This window comes from Enoplosus armatus, chromosome 13 (genome assembly GCF_043641665.1).
Source record: "Enoplosus armatus isolate fEnoArm2 chromosome 13, fEnoArm2.hap1, whole genome shotgun sequence".
NCBI lineage: Eukaryota > Metazoa > Chordata > Actinopteri > Centrarchiformes > Enoplosidae > Enoplosus > Enoplosus armatus.
The window spans coordinates 10,389,681-10,411,631 of NC_092192.1; the positions used below are offsets into that span (position 1 = coordinate 10,389,681).

Sequence of the window (21,951 nt, forward strand, 5' to 3'; positions counted from 1 at the left end):
GGGTACCTTTAAGTGTTTAAATATGCAATAAAGTTATACAAATGATGATTTTGTATTTCCACAGAATTGTAGTCATGGAAGAGTGGAAAAGGCATTGAAACTGCATTTATACCTCCATGTAGGGAAATACAATTTACAGAAATCATAACTGAATAGCAAACTCATATCACAAATTAAAACCTTTTTGAGACTTTCTTTGTGGTGTTTGGTCTAAAATTTCTAAAGTAGATGGGGGGGTCTTGGACTGGTGCCCACAGTGTTTCCAAAATCCTGGCTCCGGCCCTGATAATATAACTATAAACTCCTTATCGATTAGAGGTGAGGCTATGACTCTCTACTACAATATTGCAGTATTGAGAGAAATGTTACACAAATGTTTTCATCCAGTCTCGGACTCTGCTCCTATTGGCCCAGCTGCGCACCACGTGGTGGGGTAGTCACGCGCTTTCCAGGAACCCGTCAGGAAGAAGAAAAACAAAACAAACCCGAGAGAGCTGTAACAGCGTGTGGACTCCATTGAAAAGGGGGCCTTATCTCCAACAGGGGGACCGACACGAAGCGATACGTATGCGTGGGCGTCCTAAAAGTGAGTAAGACCGTTTTTGGTCCGTTTTGGTAGAACTTTGCTGAGCAGTTTGTCGTTGTTTTCGCCGCGGCGGAGGATTAGCTTTGAAGCTAACGGCAGGTTGTTGTTGTGTATCGGGCTTCAGCTGGGATGAGGAAGGGGGCGGACGGAGGCCATACTGACGGTGAGCTGCGGGTGAAAAGGAAGCAAGACTCGTTAGTTCCGCATTAAAATACACCGTTTGGAGCAAGTAATACGGTTAACGTATCGCTTACTGTGCATTGCAGTTCATCGAGCTCGTGCAGATTTGTGTTTACGTACAGAAATGTCGCTAGCTAACGCTTTATGATGAGATGAGATACATTTCGGTCACTGTCAAATGTCACTCATCGCTAAACCTGTCCAAAATAGCACCCTGCTGATTTTGTTGAATGTGTCTTCGTACAGTTAATTGGCCAGTCTCTTCAGAAGTGGGGTTACATGTCTGACTCGGGGTCAGGATGGTAAAAAAGCTGCACTTATGTAAGAAGATTGGCTTGTACTCTACTTTTAAACTATCAAAATCATACTGCACCTCTTGCAATATACTTACAGCTATTTGAGGTACCATTGATATGTCTAGTAGAAGCTTATTAAACTGCACGGATCTGTGTTTCTGGTAGGAAAAGCCTCAGTGTGCCCGTGAAATGCCCAACGCTGACTTTTTTGCAGGCAGCTTGAGCTGTCTGTAGGTACACGCCCCCCAACACACAACACATCCACTGCTGCTGGAGAAAAGCTCGACACATCCAGAAATTTCCATATGATCTAAGGTAAATAATACACCCGAATCAGACTTATGTTTCCACCGAGGACATCTCTTAAGTAACGATTTCTTTCGATGATAGAGTAGTTTGGATTTTCACCCAAACAGCCTGATGTTTAGTGTGGTATAACCGAGTTTGGCAGATAAACGTTTGAATTGGTGTTTCTTCTTCGGTATAAACATAAAAAATGTTACGGACTGACGTATAATCATATGTTGTGTTTAGTTTTTGTGGTAGGTGGTAGATTTTACTTTAAATATCTTTTAAATATAGCTATCTAGGCCACGGGCATGTAGGCCTCCAACTTGTTTATCTTCTGCCTCAACCTAGATTGAAACGGGCTGTTTATTATGAAGCAGCTCCGGAGATTGACAGTCGTGGGAGCCAGTAATGCACGCTTGGAGGCGGGACGTCATCTCCGCTCGACCAATAGGGAACACGGATTACGTGGGTGTTGGCACAATGTAGTTAGATTGAGGTTTTGTTTTGCTTTGCTGAGGATCTGTGATGAGTGCAGAGACTGTGGAGATACAGGTGACATTTATGGCTTTCTTGGTGTTCGTAATAGGTGATTTGTAATCTATACCTTCCTGTTAGATGGTGATGATGATGATGTTGAAATACAGATGTTTGTGCTCTCAGACTGTGCCTCCTAAACAAGTGAATCCATCACAAAGAGATGTCAGGATGTAACTTTAGAAGAAGATTCAGTCAAAATACTTATATGTATATATACATATACGTATATTTTCAACTTCTACTACTGTTTCGTGCCTATTGTGTCGTGTGTGTTTTTCTACTGGCATTGTGGTGGTTTATATACGGTTTTGGGAAACCACAAAGCTCATTGTGCTTTCATCAGCAGTTGCAGTGTCTGTACTAGAGCTGGTCATCCATTCCTGTCTCTTTGTAACAGAGGAAGGAAAACATTTGTGTACCATAAACACATGTGCTGGTACAACTCATATGTCAAGTCAGCTCATCAAGATATTTTTTTAAAAACTATTTGCCAAGTATTTATTTATTCTTTGTTAACAGTGCAACCCCGTGCTGCTGTGTGTGTACAGCAGACGATCCCAAACTTTTTTCTGTCACGTGGAAACCAAAAAAATGTATGCTGGTTACAATACTGAGGGATAACAAAAGGAGCCTTGTTGAATCTTATTGAAATAACATGATCAAGAACATGATTCTCATTCACATGAAATGCTGATATGCTTCATCATATTTTAGATTTGACTGATGTGTTTCCTTGATGAGCATCACAACTGAAGTTTTACTTGCACTTTAACTTAACATGTTGTTTTGCTTTCTGAGTAAATCTTTGAACGCTGAATCTTAATAACCTTGATGGTCAACAATTGACCCTGTTCACATTTTGACCTGTCATACAAGGAAAAGCACTAGTGGAGCAAATATCATTAACGATGGTTCCGTTCCAGAAATGTGAAAAAGGTCGATTAAACTTAAAGCTTAAAGTTTTAACTCCACTTTTTTTCCTGCGCGCTCCCACTGCAATGTCTCTTGGGGGGACATACCCCAGTTTGGGACCTACTGGCTTACAGTAATCCTCCTGTAGGTGCTTAGTTGTGTTACAGAGCTGCTGTGGACTAGAACTAGACAGCTGAAGAGAAGAATACTTATCCTTTGTGACATATACTTGGTAGTTGTTTCTCAAATACTGAACACATGGATACTCATGGGTCTAAGCTGTTGAATTTAGTAAAATTGAGGTAATCGATCAGCCAAAACACTTGCAAGTAAGAAAACACAATAATAAACCTATCAAATTATGTTTAGCGTGTATTTTTTGAAATGTGCACCTGAATGCAACCCCAAATGGCCAGATTAGAGCAATGAATTTGCTGTCTTAAGAGCCATTTATTATGCAGGATTCTGGTGCAAAGGCTGCCCAGTGAACCGAAGAAAGAACTTGCACTTGTTAGTGCATCTTGGTGACTGAGAGGGCTGGTCTCTCTACCCATGACCTCTAACCATACACCCATTCTGTGATACCTCTTGTCATCTCTTCAAGTCATCTGTCAAGTAGTAGTATCAGTATCGTGATATAAATACATATATATTGCGATGTGGTAAATGCAAAGTCACATAAAAAATGCTCACATTGATGTTCCATCCAGTGAGGCATTTTATTCTGTTATGCATTACATAAGGCAAAACTATTTTGCGTAGTCCCAACCTTTCGCACAATTGGCTGTTAGTGAGTGTCCATATTTGTATGTCCGTTGCCATGCTGTACACACACATTTAGGACTTGTGGATTAATGACCTTTCATGATGTTTGCAGAGATTCTCTCAAATGTCCTTTTTTAGTAAACAAGCTGGCATCTCCTGCTTGTTATCTATGCAGGGATTGGGGACTGACTGGTATCGGTAGGTAACTCATTCCAAATAAGACACTGCTGATTGGCCTACTTGGATCCCGTCCAATGTTGTGAGGCGGAGAATGTGAGCTGTTTGCATGATAGTGGAGCAATGAGTTGAGCGCAGCACAGGGGAATGATGTTTACAGCCATGTGTCTTTTATTAAGCTATATATTTAGGCATGCAATCATTGCTTTTATAACTATTGATTTTTTTCTGTGTGCAAATGACAGTTTGGAAGAGCCCAAAGTAAGTTCTTAAAATGCTCACTTTGTATGGAAAGCTACCAAAAAAAGCCAGATTAATAATAATATGTTTATAAGTTTTGATAAATGACAGACAGTACTGCAACAATACTCATTTTTAATGTTCAGAAACAAAGGAGAAAGAGCTGTTGTACGAGTGAATTTTGAGCTAATTGTAGACAGCTGCATGTGTGAACCTGACATCGACACAGGAAACCATACATTTGTAGAGAGAGGCTGTATTGTGACCCCACATGTCAAAGTTAGTTGTCATGGGATGCTATAAAAAAACAAATCACAATTTTTAAATTGTGTAAAGAGACGATTGATATATCCAACATGTGAGCTGCAGCAGGGATGCAGCACACAGTACATCATAACAGCGTAATCAAAAGTCAATCAAATTACTGCAAGTGAGGGTAGTATTTTGGTACCTGGGCTGCCCTTGTTTCAGACTCAACTAAAAATGTCTTCCCCCTATGCACATCTTAGATGTAAACATGATGCTGCAAAAATTCTGTCCTGTTGAACAACCACTGTCATCATCAGTTATCTTTCTTTAGCGAACGTTACTCTAGTTTCTCTGTATGTCATAGCCTTAGAAAGAACAAAGAAAACCTTTAAAGCCTGGAGAAAAGCTGAAATGTTGAACCCTGTACAAGAACCTTAACCGAAGCCCACAGGTTAGGTTGCTGTGACCCTAAACCAAGCGAAATCCCAAAGTACAAGGGCTCAAAGAAAAGATGTAATACTGGCAGTTTATTATCATTGAACTGAGTATGACCAAAGCCCGAGAGAGAAATTCAGCTGTAGTCTTTTGGGGCCTGTCAGGCCCTGTCATAAATATCCGGCTCTACATCACAGCCTGTGTCAGCTACTGAGCAGTGAATTGGATTATATTAAATTCTGCGACTGGAAAATATTCGGTGCAGCTTTGCCTGGAGAAGTGAGGAGCATTGTGACTCGTTTTCTGCATGTTTATAAGATCCCTGCTTGTGAACACAGGCTTTCTGTTTCCTTCTGTGATAGCAGAGAGTCCAGATCAATGCTAGTGTTATTGTTGTGTTCGGGCCATATGTTTCTTCATTCTGCTTCTGCTGCAAGTGAAACCAGTCACAGCCGACCAGGAAGGAAGTCCACATTTGAGATATGATAATGATCACAATTTGTTTTTCAGAAGCTGGTCTTTCAAATATACTGTTGGTCATTAAGCGAGTATGTGTGTACATGCGTATTTATGTGCATAGACTTGTGCGCTTGCATGTGCTTTGATGTTTGTAAAGGTGTTGCTTTACAATCGCTGTTGTACTAATTGTGTGTACCAATGTGTTTTCTTCCACTTCCTGTCTCAAAGTGTGTATACACAGAGACAGAGCACAGGGGTGAGAAGTTCACTTGAGTCAGTCAGCACCCAGTGAGAGGAAGTGATGTCGTCCACCGTTGGTGTACGATTGTGTGTCAGCTGCTCACTGCAGGGGTCATGTCTCCATGCAGATTCTCATTTATTTGATATGCAAAAGCAGCGAAGGGACCAAAGATCAGTCAATGTGTTGCAGGAAAGTGAGAGAACGACAAACAAGCATAGAACGAAACAAGGAGAGGGGGCAAAGTGATGAATAAAAATGAAGTTAAGGTTAAGCTTGATGTACGCTTGACTTAGAAGTGAGATGCGCTCTCAGCGAAGGTGAGGATGGGTTGGGTTCGGAAAAGTGGGTGCTTTCCGAACATATGATGGGGGCAGGGATAGGAGTGCACCACAAATTTCTCAGAAGCTTATTCTCACAACAACTTCCGGCAGCTACTGGGTAGACAGAGAGCTGCTGTACGCTTTGGGCTCTTTGCTAATGGACTTGCTGTTTCGGTGTGTTGATTGGACAAAAGGACGATAAAGAGCATCGTGCAAGTCATTTTAGTGCGGACAAATATTTATACACTAATTCTTCTTATTAGAGCTGAAACGATAAGTCCATTAATCAATTAGTCGATCTACAGAATAATAATCTGGAACTATTTTGATAATTGATTTATGTTTAAAGTCATTCCTTTAGTTATACCATCATGATTGTGAATATTTGATGCCTGTTTCTGTTTTATATTGTTTGGGTTTTGGAGGTTGGTTAGGAAAAACAAATATTTGAAGACGTCACCTCGGCTCTGCGAAACACGGGTCGGACATTTTTATAATTTTCTGACTGATTCCTATTTTTATGGCCAGTCTGTGAGACTCGTCGCACCTTCTCCAATAATCTGATAAGATGGTTTTCAGAAGACCATTAGGGTCCTGTATCGTGAAGCTAGTTCAACTTTGTCTGGCTTCATTGAGCTTAACATTGGTGATCCCTGATAACAGGTATCATGAAACAGTAAACTCTGGGTTTTCCTATCCAGCTTTGAGTGCATTTATGTATGTAAGTTATTCATTACAAGCCAATCACATGATGTATTGTTGTTTTTCACCAATATGGGGTGTCGGGTCAGGACCCAGAGACCAAACTTGGATTTATAAAACTCTACTGAAGGGTTTAGTGCATCAGGTACATTGCTTACAATGTCTTGTCTTTAAATCTCGTACATCTCGTACATATGTCTGCCACACTTTGCACGTTGCAGTCATAGTTCCCAGGTTTAAAATGCCACAATTTCCCTTTAAAATGCCCTTGTGCAGGTCAGCCGTGCAGCGTAAGTTACCATGATGCTCTACCCCGATTCGAAGTGAGCCAGCTTTGTGATACCCGAAAGCCTTAGTCAGGCCTGAAGATAGCTGGCTAACCCAACAATCTTACTTCATGATACAGGCCCCAGAACATCAGAGTATATTAAGGGCTTAAGTGAACAAGCGGGACAGAGGAGGAAAGATGATATCAAGATAGAAGAGCGTGGCCCAGTGCTGTGTTGACTTTACCATCCTAGATCCAGCTCTAGAGAAGGAGACTGAAGCCTCCCATCCAGCAGTTATTAGTAAACAGAGGGAGGTCTGGAGGTAACAGTTCGGCTTTTTTAGAAGCACTGGGACATGGTTTCCCATGATGTGTTCCTTTAAAGACACAGAAGCTATTTATGTGACAAACAAAGGCCTGGTTTAGTTGAGTAGGACTGGCACATGGAGAAAGGGGTATTTTTAAAAACCTAAAGGGGAATTCTACTTCATTTCAGTTTCATTCACACTTGACTTTACCAGAAAAGTCACCAGTTAGCATCTGAAGTTCATAAGCGACGTAGCAACTGAAATTCACTTCCTTTTTCAGTGAAGAGGTCTTAGTGATGAATTAGCTTTTTTGACCTGAGGACTTCTTGAGTGTCTGCCCAGTTTAAGAGAAGGTGGAAAATATTGATTGTTTACACACTTGTTTATGCAGCTGCATGGTGAGATAATACAAGCAGCAGAGGAGGAGGAGGCACGCTGCACGGCTGGCAGTGAATGAAAGGACATTGATAATAAATAATGACAATTAAGTGTTTGATGAAAAGGTTTAAGTCTCAACTCATAAAATGCTGCCTGCTAGCTCCAACAGCTTATCTTTTTCAACCATATCAACACCTTTTCCGCTGGTATTGATGAACCTACAGAGAATTATCACCTGAATCTGCAGCTCCCTTCGGCTTTATGGAGCTTTATAGTGAGTTTCAGCTCATTGTTTAGCTGTCTGGCTCGACACTTTACTCTTTTGGTTCACTCTCACCGATCTCATAGCGTCGTTTTCGGCTGTGGCAGCCAGCGTTTTTAAGAGAAAAGGCTCTAAAAACCCACTGTACACTACCTGCTCAGCATCAAACAGCAGACGGACTAGCTGGTGAACATTGTGGGGCATTTAGCAGCTAAAGAGCCAGATATGATGGAAATCAAAAACAGAGCTAAAAGAGAGTGAATATTGGAGTTACATTCTTCAGGAAGAAACAAACATGACTTCAAATGAATAATAATGTTGCGCTGTAAATGTTGGATGTGTAAATAAGCAACTGTTTGCTAACACGTTAGCCATAGGAACTTGAAAGGTGACGATATGTTGTTTTCACAGTTTGTTTCTGCTGCCTCCAAGTGGCCAAAAAATAAACTATTGCAGGTTTAATAGTGGATTTTAGGGCTGCAACAAACAATTATTTTCATAGATTATTTTCTCAATTAATCGCTTGTTCATCACACAGCTTTTGTTTTGACATATTTAAATGACTTTTTATGTCCAACCAACAGTCCATACCCAAATATATTCAGTTTACTATTGTAGAAGACTTAGAAAGACTGGAACCAGTAATTCGTTTTTTTTGTCTTAAAATTAATCTAATTTGTTTCTGCATAATTTTCTCTCAATCGTTTGATGGATTCAGCCCTAGTGGATTTCACAGTCCTTCATGTCATGCTTGCTTTTTTTTAATTTGCCATTTTATTGAATATTAAATTGCAGTTTAGTTCCGTCTGTCTTGCTTTGTTTGCAAACCTGTTGATATCTCACAGTTCATCCTCTTGCAGGTTGCTGTGAGAGAAACAGCAGCTGTGGTTAAAATATACCTGCGCGTTATTGGTGGGTTCTTTCTTTGTTTCCGCCTCTTTTGATTCTTATACTTCTGCTCTGTGCACTCTCTCTGTTTGTACCACAGACCTGAAGCATACAGAGACCCACACCAGACCACAATAGACCAGACCAGGTTGAGCCCAGTTACTGACCCCCCCCCTCCCCCTCCCCCCCCAGCCTTGCAGGCTGCATCCGCCAGCACTCTGCGATCGTCTCCTTTAGAAGTAATTTATTGTGCTGATCAGACAACGTCACACCACTGGGACTGGACAGGAGACCCAGAGGTTCCCCCCCACTGGAGCAACTGTCTGGCAATGCCTCAGGTAAGAGAGACGACAGAGGGATGTCCTCCTACACCGGCCTGGATGGTTTTGGAAACCAAAATGTCTGAAACAGTATGAAAAACCATAACGTTGTTAAATCCTCATAAATACAAAGATGGCCTTCTAATTTTACACCCACAGGAATTAAAGTATATATCTCAAAACTTAACTGACCCGACGCAGACAGGGAGACAGTATTTGAGATGTGAAACACAGTTCAGCAGTGTTGAAGGTGGCTGACCCTGGTTTAGTGTGACGTCTGTAGACACTGCATCCAAACAGCTGCTGGGGCCAGATGGGTCAACAGTGAATGAGTTAGTGAAGGAATATGTGGACTCTGGATCCTTCTAAAATATGTAGGAAATGACGCAGTGTTGTGTCTGAACATCATTTTGGATTCACGTTTTTTAATTCTCTGTGGTGCTGAATTAATACAAACATTACACAATCAGCTTCAGGCGAAAGATGATCTCGGCCCATTAAGTGTTCAAATAATGCTGCTCTTCTTTCCTTTTTGCTCTTTGTGTTTATCACATTATCATTCATATAAGATACTTCAGTGACATAAAAGACAATTACTCAGCTAACCCTTACATCAAGATGTGCTGTTAGTTATGATTGCAGCTATTTTGTGGTTGTGCCAGCTCACTGACTCCTTTAGCTTCCTTGTCATATCATTTTAATAATTGATAGTGTAATCTGCCTCGTTCCTGTTGCCATCTTTGCAAAATTTTAAGATACTGTCGTGAACAAGCGTGGCATCGTGGTGGTCCCTATGGAGACACATACTACTGTATATAACTGTAAATACTATTATTGCAGATATATCGTATCAATGTTTATGTCGGGCGATTAGTAACAAGACACTGCAGTACAGAAATGCCGCGCTAGGTTTGAGGTAGTAAATGTCCTGCTCAGTATGCACCTTGGTCACAATTAATCAAGGGGATGTGATATATTGTTATTGGATATTTTTATATATATATTAACCCACAAATATCGATTCCAGTATTGGTTGGGCTATATTTCATACCTCAACCAGAAATTATGAGTCTAACTAGTTGTCAGCTGCTAACATTTGCTGGCATTGTAACAGCTATGACTTATGTCATAGTTACTGTCATAGCCGAACTGGAGTGAGATGGAGCAGATAGAAAGGATGACAAAGAAAGACAAAAGAAGAACTTGTTTGGTTTTGGTGATGATGACGTCCACTATTGTTTATTCCCTGTTGTGTTGCAGCCCAGCGTCAGTGGGATGGAGCCGCCCTTTGGGGACGCCTTTCAGAACTACTCGTTTGCTGACCAGGCCCTGACCAGCACTGACCTGCTCGCCACCAGCTCTGACCCAGATTTCATGTACGAACTGGTGAGTGGCTGTATACACACACACACAATCAGATAACAGAGAATTTTTTTGTCTAATATAAAAGCATAGGCACAGTTAATAACTCTAGGCATGTGGAATATTGTTAAGTGCTAACATTGCTTTCAGGGATTCCTAGGCTTTTTATGTAAAATGTAAAAAATGCTTCTCATACTACTTAACTGTAGCTTACGTCAAAACTCTCTCAGTACTTTTGTAACTTTCTAGTAGTTCTCTGTACTTTGGAGTTTATTTTCACTTCTTGTTCGTACTGTCAGATATGAGCTTTATTGTACTGTTTACTTATCGCTTTCAGTCGTTTCGGATCTGTGTGAAGTTTGTGCTGATGCTAACCGAACATTTCCTGCTGCCACTTCACATTAAAAGCTCTCCACTGGCAAACCACCGATAGCCTTATATTGAGAAGCACCAATAGGAAGTGCAATTAGTATATGGAGTTAGCGGAGCTTCGTTAGCCTTGCTAAAACCAGTCTACACAACAAGATATGGATATATTCTGAGCTATTTTGTTAGCAGATCAGGTTTAAATATTGCAGTTTTTAATAGCACAAACAGAAACAGCCCCAGTGAGAGGTTATATAAAGGGCTGCACATGACAGACTCCCAGTGTGGTTTGCGAGATTCAGCACACCTCCAACGCATCATCAAGGTAAACAGCTTCTTTTACCTTGCCATGTTGTGCAGTGGAAAAACACTCGCACCGTGTCAGCGCGGCTTGAGTGGTCACAGTTGCTCACGGTTCAGTTCGGCACGAGTGTCCCCACCCGTATCAAACAACAATATTAGGTTACATGGTACACAGCACACAAGCTGCCAACAAACACCAGAGAGATTCTAATTCAAAGGACAGTAAGTGGCACAGTGATCATCTGATTTTGTTCATGTTTTAACTTGTTTAAGTTAAAATAAGTAAAGGATTACAAAAACATATATTGCAGGTCAAAGATTTTACACAAACTTTGCAACGTTTAAAATTAAACAGGAAAGCAATTAGGTTTGAATGCAAAACAGAAGATATTTTGGTTTACTGGGACACTTTAATAAAATGAAGCCATCTGTGTTTTGTTTACTGTGACAAACCAAAATGTCTGCAGGGACGACAATAAATCTTCTTCACAGCAAACTGCATGTAAATTGATCATTTTTAGAGTGAAAGTAAATGGAAAGTCCCTTGCAGCCCTCATTCATGTCAGTAGAGTATCAGACATTTTTACAGAGGAAAACTCCTCTTTCACTCAAATCAATACTTCCAGTCATTTGTTTGATAAAATACTTTTGATTCCCTCAACTTTTACAGTGTCTTTTTGTCATAATAATACTAAGAGTGAGAATTGTATGAATTTCAGTTCCATTGAAAAACTGTAAATAAACATTTGCATGCTGTCAGCTCAGCTGCCAGCGTGGCATTTAAACCAGAGAGGCCCGTGTCTAATCGTTTAGCAGCCATGTGACATTTGCCTGGCTCACAGGCGAGTGAGGCAGCTTTTAAACAGACGGCTCACCTGTCACCACTCACTCTGTCAGCTGCAGGTGTCTACCTCAATTTACTGTCCGCTGTAGTCTAAACAATAGTGAATCACTGCCGTGCTCTCAATTTCTTGCACCATAGTAACACATTAATGGGATGATGCGTGTGTGGGATGATCTGTCATCTTCAACCCTCCATTTAGTTTTCTCTGTGGACAGGTATTAAGTTATGTTAATGGATTCTGTAAACTATATTTAAAATAAAACAACTTATTTTAATATTTTGTGACCTTCTCTATCTGTCCTGTAAAGACATAGAAGGTTCTGACATTGACGACCGGACTCACCCCACTAATGTGTTTTGCCAGAAACACACAGCTCAATCGTCATTCACCTACCAGCCATATGCTGATATGAATTCATAGTGAATTTATCTCGGCCAAAATGTCCTTATGACAATATCAGTGACAGTAAAATGAAAATAAAAGTTAAAATCAAATGATTTAAACATACTGTGATGATGACCAGGACGACTTAGCTTTACAGTGCACGGAGGTGGCCGCTGTTGCCTTTGGCTGCCACTAGGTGAGCAATATGAATTCAATCCGCCTCCACCCTACAGTATGTATTGTGATGTAGTATAGTTAAATCCTCCAAATATACTACAGCTCTACCAACAAAGAGTAAACCAAATAGAATTGAAATAGAATCTTCTAACCCACCACCTGCTTGACGCATCTACCATATTTTCCTCCTCTCTGCAGGACCGAGACATGACCCACCAGCAGAGCCCCTGTGGGGACAGCATGGTGGGGGTCGGGGATGGAGGCAAGGAGGTGGAGGGCTGTATGGATCAGCTCATGAGCCTGGGCGAATGTGAGACAGTCTACAGCAGTTCAGCGTTCGAACAGTGGGACTCCTACTGGGAAGACCTCACCAGGTACTGGATCATTTATTTATGTGCTGTTGCTTATTTTAGATCAAGTTAAAAACAACAGCAAGTAAATAAGACATAAAACATACTGATGAATTTAAAGAAACTGCATTTCACCTCTCCTCAAACTTTCTGAAGATGAAGGTGGCTTGCATTGCCCAGAACTGTGTATAACATTACCAATTAATGGATTGTGCAATTACTGCAGGAGGTTGCATTTAGTGTAGACTTTTCTGTTTTCAATGGGCAGCAAATCACTCTGAGAAAGAAGCGTCCTGCTGCCATAAATAATCATTACATCAACAAGTGCAGTGCAGCTAAAATTCACAAACGCACTATTTTCTCTTGCTCAAATAGCATTTGATAAAACTTAAGGGCACCGCTGTTTAAAGAAGTTACTGAGAAGTTACTATTTTTTTAAATAAAAAAAATGTTTGTCACAATTTGTGACACATTTAGCTGATTGTAGGGCTGCCACCAACAGTTATATTTATTATTGATTAATCTGTACATTTTTTGCAATAAATCTTTTTAGTCAGCAAAATGCCCACCGTAAATTCCCAGAGACCAAGATTGTCTTCAAACTGCTTGTTTTGTCCGACCAACAGTCAAAAGCCCAGAAGTATAAATTAACGATGATATAAAACAAAGCAAATCCTGGTATTTGAGAAGCTGGAAAAAGCAACCGTTTGGCATTTTTGCTTGATAAAATAATGAATTGATTTACAGAATTGATTGATTATTTATTTATTTTTGATCAACTAACTGTTTCAGTACCAGCTGAAGTCAGTAAAGAGGGTCCTGGCATAGAGGAGGTTGTACTCAGTGGTTTCCTGCATCATGTCGGATCTCAGGATGTCTTGATTTTTACTGTAAGCAGATGAGAAGTCAGTCTGTGAACGTTATGTGATAGGACAGGTGCCCAAAGGTTTTAATAGCAGAAGAGTTCTGACAGGTAATCGTCGAGGCATGTCACCATGGTCTGACCCAGACAGGCTGACAGTGGATGATTTGAAGCAGGTAGTGGTTTTGCTGGAAGGCAGGGAGTGGTTTAAGAGGCCAGTAAACAACAAAGCAGCTGGCTGCCGCAGTCTCCTGAGATCGCAGGTGATGCTCCGTCTGTCCTGCAGCTATCGTGATGCTTTGCTGCCAAAATAGTTTGAGTGCTCTTTCCTCTGATGTTGCGAGCTGCTGAGGGCAGACAACACTGAAGTCTGAAGATGATTAACACTGAGGTGGAATAGTGCTGGCTGTTGCAGGGTTTGGGGAATCTGCTGCTAACAGTGTTGATTGAGGTCACGTTTAAGCCAAACAGAGGAAAGTGCTGTGTCTTTTGGCTAATGAGTCATTCTTTTACAACCTTGATGGTCCAGCTTAGTCCCATGCTGCTGGTTGGTAGCTCTGATGTGTTGTGGATTGTATTTCTGGGTCAGTAGAAGTCATATTCTGTCTGTGTGTACCTTTGCTCCTTACTGTGCTTTTACCAAACAGCAGTTTTCTTCATCTGGCAAGCTTCCCCCATCATAAAGAGATTAAAGCAGTGTCTGTGTGGGTGTCAAACCTGTAACTACCAGATGTACTGCTAAGACAGCCTCTGAGCTCTCTGTTTGCTTCTTGGATCTGTTTGTATGTTGTGGTATGAAGAGGTTTAACTGTAAGTTAAAAGGCATAAACTGAACGCAAAGCATAAATGAAACAGATGCCTCATTCAGGCTTGAAATGTTTCAACTTAACACTCTGTGATTCTGCATCATGAACTTACAAGAAGAGACAAGTGGAAGAAGAGTACACACATGGAGTCAGTGTGTGTTGTTAGCTAGCTACAGCTAATAGCTAACATGGCAAATGCACGACTGTTAGTAAACAGACCTTTCCTTAGAAATTAGTGTCTTGTTCAGTGTGAAGATATGTTTACAAATGCGTCGTCCATTAATCAATTAGCCTATTCGTTTGGTTTATTTTAATAATGAAGGAAAATGCCCATCAGTTTCTCAGAGTCCAAGGTGACATCTTCAGATATCTTGTTTTTCCCAAATATATTCACTTTATAATGATATAAAAAAAGAGGAAAAGCAAATCCTCATGATGTTTTGGGGTATTTTGTCTTGAAAAATTGTTACAGATTACATTTCTGTCTATCAACTAATCGTCATCTACAGACTAATCATCTAATGCAGCTCTGTTTACATCCATATCTTCTTTTTTGTGAATTTCAAACATGCAAAAGAAAATAGGGGGAAATGTTCACTTGCATCAACAAATGCTCTGCAAATATTCTGAAGAAGATTGTGTAAGCAGAGAAAATGTTGAATTTGTTTCCATCAGTCTTTATCACATCTTCTCTTTATTGATTTACCAACTTTTACACATCATTCATACATATTCTGGCTTTTTTTCATACAAATTCATATTTAGACCAAAAGCAGGAAACAGTTACAATTTCAAGGTTATATATAATAACAAGGAAATGAAAGCTTTCACTGTTGATAGGACTGCATGTCTTTGTGCTTGGCAGATACACACGGCTGGCCAGCTGTGACATCTGGGGCACCAAAGAGGTGGATTTCCTTGGATTGGATGACTTCTCTAGTCCCTACCAGGACGAGGAAGTGATTGGTCGAACCCCAACTCTAGCTCAGCTCAACAGCGAGGATTCGCAGCCTGTATGTGAGGCGCTCTACCCCCCTGCTGACCTGACCATGCCTGCCCTCCAGCCTCCGCCGTCCCAGTTTCCCTGTCACAGTAAGAGACCCCTGGTCCCTGGCCAAGGACCAGGTGCCGGCTCTGCACGCCCCACCCCAATCTCCACATCCTCTTCCCATCCTTCCCGCAGCCTTCTCCCAGACTTTCCCGAAGGCTCCCAAAAAGCTACCAGACCTGTCCCCTCCAGCACTGAGACTATGGCCAAGACCCAGAACCATATCAGTCTCACCCAGGACCACGGCCAAGCTCAAACCAAGATCCAGGGGCGGGGAACCAAGATGGCAGCCCCAACTTCTTACGGCTCTGACTTTGTGCAGAAGGCTAAAGTCCGTGTGAGTGCTGTGCCTAAAACCCAGCCCGACAAGCCCTCCCAGACGGATTTTGAGAGGTCAGATCCCCCTCTACCTCTCTCTCAGCCCCAAGATGAGAAGGCCTCCACTTCAGCAAGCATCATCTTGGTGGGACTTCCTGGTGCTGCAGCCGGAGGCTCTGGCAGCCTGACAAGCTTTGAGAGGAGGGCAGAGGGGACAGTGAAGAGAGAGATACCTGTAGGCTGGTCTGCCACCATGCCTCAGCTGGTAGAGGCGAGCCAGGCCCTGGAGGGAAGCACCTCTGGGCTGGTCAGCGGCGGCGATAGCGTGGCGGGAGCTAGCGGCGGTGGCGTTCTGGTTGTCGAGGGCACAGAGAAAAGCAAGGAGGAGGAACACAACTACTCTCTGTTCCTGACCCGCAGCAGACTGGCCAGCAGAGCCCACTCCCTGCTGGAGGAGGACGAGGAGGAGGAAGACGAGGAGGAGGCGGAAGAGGAGGATGGTGATGGACTGGAGCTAGATGACGAAGACCACGATGAGGGTTTCGGCAGCGAGCACGAGCTGTCTGAGAATGAGGAGGAGGAAGATGAGGAGGAGGATGAAGACTACGAAGCAGACAAGGATGATGATATGAGTGACGCCTTCTCTGAGCCAGGTAGCAACCCGTCACCACATGTGTAACTGATCACTCGTCATTGTCATTATCAATTATTACTCGTCCATGCTCCCCTTTTGATATTCCTCTTCTGTCTTTCGGTTGCTCTCATTTCCTCCCTCTTCTCCTCCTGCGCTCTCTCCCACCTCCACCAGGCTGTGACATGGAGCTGATGGAGGACATTAAAGGCCTGACAGCAGGAGTCTCCAGCCGGAAGAGAGGCAAGCGCCGCTACTTCTGGGAGTACAGCGAGCAGCTCACCCCCTCCAAACAGGAACGTATGCTGAAGCCGTCTGAGTGGGACAGACACACGCTGCCTAGCAACTTGTACCAGAAGAACGGGCCTCTCCATGGTAAACATACATAAACACATATATATATAAACTGTGCACTAGAGCAAAATATTAACACAAGCTGGCGTTGTAGGATATAAGCATTGCTTTAAAACCTGCTAAAGAAGTCAAAAGCTTTATGAGATTCTTCTAAGGAAACTCTTTATTTGATACAAAATGAAACAATCTTTCTTGTATTTTTGACATTTGATTTCACTGCCTCGATCACATAAATGCATGAAACGTATCATATTTGCCTTTTTTTGGAGACCGTAGTGCAAGAGTCTTTCAGAAGGACTGTGACGGTTTGGATTTTCCACAACAGCAGCTGTGCACAGCATGTTGCAGTGATACTGCAGTTTAAGCGATCACATTGGAATTATTAAATAAATAAAAGGAGCATGTCTCATTTCTCACATAAAAGGCAGGCATTCCTGCACCTTTAAAAAAAAATAAAAAAAATAAATTAAATCACAGGCAGCAAAGCATTTCTCATGCATTCATGTATATGTTTAATCCTTTAATTTGAAAATGAATTTTGTTTTCATATGTAGAAGATGACTCACATTGCATTTGATCATTTAGTATCGGTTTTTAAGAAGAAAAAGCACTAAAAGCTTGTGGCATTTAAAACTTCAATCGTAACTAAGGGGTTGCGTCCAACACACAGGGATAATTTTCTTTGTTACCGGCTGAAATGAGAATAGTTAATGAACAGTTTAAAATCTGTTTGCTGCTGACAGCAATGAGAAAATGCTCTAAATGCTCTTAAAGATATTAAGTGAAACAGTGAAAAATAAACATGAAAAAGAGGGGAAGAGTTTTTGGAAGTTGATCATCCCAACTTTTGGCAGCGTCAGTGCTGCACTCCTCCTTATTGAGCTGTAGATGACCAGCGAAACCACCATTTCTTACACACACACACACACACACACACACACAATGCTGAAACATTACATTTGATGTGAGAGTCCTCTCGAACGTCTTCTTTTTGTTGGCTGTCGTAAAGGAAAATACATGCTGAAGAAGTCTCGCCGCACAGACGTGGAAGACCTGACTCCCAATCCGCGCAAGCTGCTGCAGATCGGCACCGAGCTCCGCAAACTGAACAAGGTGATCAGCGATTTGACCCCCGTCAGCGAGCTGCCACTGACTGCGCGACCACGGTCCCGCAAGGAGAAGAACAAGCTGGCATCCAGGTAAAACATGCAGGCGTATACAGTACGTACACACACTGACCTCCACAGTATATCAATTATTAAACATTTTAGAACATGTAGAACACTGTGTAGTTGACAGTATAGTTGTAATCAAGATCCTGATTTGGGAGCTGCATGTTTCCCAGTGTTTGATAAGAAAGGTCCTCTTTCCTGTAGTAAACTCATCTGTTGTTTATTGTAGAGCCTGTCGTTTAAAGAAGAAGGCCCAGTATGAAGCAAACAAGGTGAAGCTCTGGGGACTCAGCACAGAGTACGGTACGTTTTGTTACAGTTCATCAACATCTGTGTCCATTTGTTTTACTCTAAATCTATTAATAATAATCTATTATATTATGTATTGTATTTTACTTACCTGTATCTATCTATTTTTAAGATTTGTCACATTTAGAATTGACTGTCTGATCAGTGAAAATTACAAGATGAGGACTTGAAGTCCTGTCACCAACAAATGTTTTGATGTTTTTGTTAAAATCCCCTATTTCTAATCAATATTTTGCGTTCACGCCTCTGAGTCAACGATTGTTTGTGTGTCTTCCTGTAGATCGGCTGCTGTTTGTGATCAATGCCATCAAGGAGGAGATCGTGGCCCGAGTGGAGGACTCTTCTCCGCGTCCAACCAACATGAATGACACTATGGAGCATCTCATCCAGGAGACTCTTGGTGAGAATTGAAGAGTCATTTACTACATATTTTTATTAAAGTACCTCATGAAAGATTATATTTAATTGAAATGACTAGCATCAGTGTCTTATAGTTTGGTTAGATATGTAGTACATAGAAAAGATTTTTAGAGGAAAAAGAATTGCTGTCAGAAATTAATGCTATACAAAAAGTCTCATTGTGTATAGTTGTTTGAGACAACATTTCTGAATGAGTCTTTGTGGGGTCTGTGCATTCAGTGTCACCACCTGTCGCTGGGCAGACTTCAGACTTCGTCAACAAGATCTTGGAGAACACAGGACGCGGCGATCCCACCGGCGGTCTGGTCGGCCTGCGAGTCCCCACCTCCAAAATCTAGACAAACCGCGGTCCACTGAGAGGAGTGGACTAAATATTACCACCGTGCTGTCCCATTGTAACTATGCTCCCCTCTGCATGCCCCTCCAACCCAGAGTACATACACATTGTTAGTCACACAAACACACATACCACTCCCTGTGTGTACGTATGTGTGCTTGTTTTAGCCATGCACCTGTATGGCATACACCCTAGCTTTCTGTCTCTGCACAGTGTGCGCAGAGTCAGTGCGTCACTGTCTCCCAACCCATCGTGAGCATCTGTTGGGAAAAGCGCCTATAAAAGCAAGGGATGGTTAGGTGTATAGCTAATAGCACGTCCTAAATCCACTGGTGATTATTAGATGTGTTTAACATAGCATTGTGTAGGGTCGGTTCTGTTGAAGGACTGCTTCCAGGGGCTGAGACAGAGACAGTCACACGAGTGCAACCACTGGAATACTTTCAGACAATTTGTTTGAGGTTGTAATGACAGAGGAAGAATTGTTACACGTCAGACACCATCAGAGGTTGAAAAAAGTTCCAGTTATCATTTCCTACAAGAGGTTCACCTCACATGGCATCAAAAATTAACTCCAGGATGTTAAATTGACCTACTCAGTAAAGTACTTTGATGAAAACAGCTTTGGTTGCCAAGACAGCTGCAGAGAAAAATGGCAGTGCACTCCAAGGCGTTACGGGGTGGCAGAAAATATTTTGTATTGAAGGCCTAAATATGTTCATGCCATCCCCTGTTTGCCAATCAGGTCTGCTGTTGTTAAAATGTAGGAGTTAAATTTTGACAATTAAGCGTTAGGCGTCCTGCTGGGTTGACGTTTGCGGCAGGCAGGAGGAAGCTTAATGGCTAATTTTGACAATGTTAACTTAAACAACAGGAGGCAGTTGACCATGTGGAGAGGAAGTGCATGTAGTTTTGGTGCTTTTTTGGCCTTGTGCTGGTTATAACTGGACTGGGTGAAACGGGCATTTTTGCCAGCATGGGAGCAGATTGTGAGGAAGATGATGGTGGTGATGAAGATGACATAAGCAGTGATCCATCTCCTCTAGGAAACTGTATATAAAAGTGTCTCCCAGTGAAAAACAGCACTGGCTCCCCTTTTTGTACAGTAGAGATGACCAGGCTAACAGTTTGGTGTGTTCATACTAGTGTTTGATCAGAGTTCTATTCATTGTGCCTTGTGTATGTATGTGTGTGTTTCTGTAAGTCTGAGTGAGTGAGTGAGTGAGTGAGTGAGTGAGTGTGTGTGTGTGTGTGTGGTTGTGTGTGTGTGTGTGTGAGAGAGAGGGACTGAATGAGAAGAGGTGATTGGTCAGAACTCCCTGAGGTCCAGCCAAGGAGAGGACTACTTTACACTGAGGGAGAATGTTAGTGAGTGCGAGGAGGGAGACGCCTGTGGGGTTTGTGGTGTATTTCAGTTGTCTAAAGATATTCTGAATGTACATAAAAGAAAATGGAAGCTCTCGTTGCGTGATGCCACAGAGTCTGTGTATATAGGAGGGCTCTGCAATAGATTACTTTTGGTTTTTGGTACTCTTGTCTTTAGGGATCGGGGAGGGGGGGTTAACAGATATTTTCGTTTAGAGTTACAAAAAAAAGATATTTGCACACTATATTTTGATTGTTTTTTGTACCAAAGACACATGCAACGAAATGGCGACCAGCCAGTTAAAGTAAGGTTTTGCACAGCTTACCTGACGCCGTATTGAATGTAAGAAATGTGGGAGGGTCAGGGATCTTCATAGAACTGTGAAATTAGCTTGGGTCCAATTCTGTACAGAAAAGGAACATTCATTCATTTTTTTTTTATCTAAAAATGACCCCATCTGTGGGCTTCTCCAGTAGATTTGTTGCTTAGCAAGCACTTCATTCCTGAACTGATTCCTCCCTCCACATGCTATTTGTGTTAATGGCGCTATCTAGGACAAAACCCAAGAGCGCTAGTAGATAAGCTATGTTACGTTTTTACTTGTTTGTCAAAATGTCACCAACAATAACCAAAATGTTTTGTTCCTGTATCACTTGTTTGATTTCTGTATGTAGATGAGGTCTAGTTCATCAACAAAATATTAACTGAATTGTGTTTTAAAGTACTGTATATAGAAACATTAATGACATATGTATATATATGTATATATATATATATACATATATATATATATGTATATATATATATATTTCAATGGTAAAATGCCACTTTTCATGACAATTGATTCATTTTTAAGCATGACACATTTCTAAAGCCTGTCCTTGCGTCAAGAAAGTTAGAGGAAAAAACACAAAAACCAAAAAAAAAAAAAAAGTTTGTGTTATATTTTTGTACTTTAGCTGCCTGCTAGCTTTGGTCACATCCTCCCAAGTGGAGAGAAGGAGATGTGGAGGAAAAGAGGAAAAAGGTCTCAAAGAGCAGCCAGTCAGTCTGATAGTTTGATAAATACACCGACAATTGACCCCTCCGGTCTCCTTTGCCGGTTGAGTGAAATACAGAGAATCAGGACTGGATTTATTTAAAACACAATGCAGCGAAGCCATGGTCTAGTTTGAATGGTCTATAAAGAGAACGAGGACATTCTGTCTTTAGCGAGGACAGGGACGTGTCCAGGAAAGCAAGAAACTCAGAGGACAACAGCATGGAGATGTGAGGGCAGATGAGGAACCAGCTGGAGTGTTGTCATTTGAGTCTGTCCCAGATTGATCTGGATTCAGCACTGTCATTTAGACTCTCACACGCAGTCCCTCTTTAGCCATGAAGTCTTTGAAGAATTTTGCATTTCCTGGGATTGACATTGCTGCCCTTTTGAGGTTGCATTGCTGAATTTTATCTGCCTGGCCTTGTTGTTGGCCCTCAGCTTACATCCTTCCTGACCGGTCAAAATAACTTTGTTCACCAAAACACGCAGAGTTACAATGTCCAGGCCACATATTGGCACCGAGTCCAACGTGTAAAAATGCATGATGCCTGTACGCTTGCCTCCCTGCTGCCTCCTCAGAGGAAATGCTGCCATTCCCAGGAATTTCAAAATTCGGCCAGAAGTAACTCAGTTGTTTGGCTGAGGCTGTGGTCTTTCTGTATCGTGAGATTGAATAACAGCTAGT

General features: G+C 41.7%; 1 protein-coding gene across 1 annotated transcript; it reads left to right on the forward strand.

Annotated features, from left to right (window-relative positions):
• Positions 1-8,760: 8,760 nt before the first annotated feature.
• crebrf (creb3 regulatory factor) lies at positions 8,761-19,044 on the forward strand. The gene is made up of 9 exons (XM_070917571.1): positions 8,761-8,832; positions 10,075-10,200; positions 12,450-12,625; positions 15,135-16,288; positions 16,444-16,641; positions 17,630-17,819; positions 18,022-18,095; positions 18,382-18,501; positions 18,741-19,044. The coding sequence occupies exons 1-9, from the start codon at positions 8,824-8,826 to the stop codon at positions 18,857-18,859; spliced, it is 2,166 nt and encodes a 721-aa protein (XP_070773672.1). The 5' UTR covers positions 8,761-8,823; the 3' UTR covers positions 18,860-19,044.
• Positions 19,045-21,951: the final 2,907 nt, after the last annotated feature.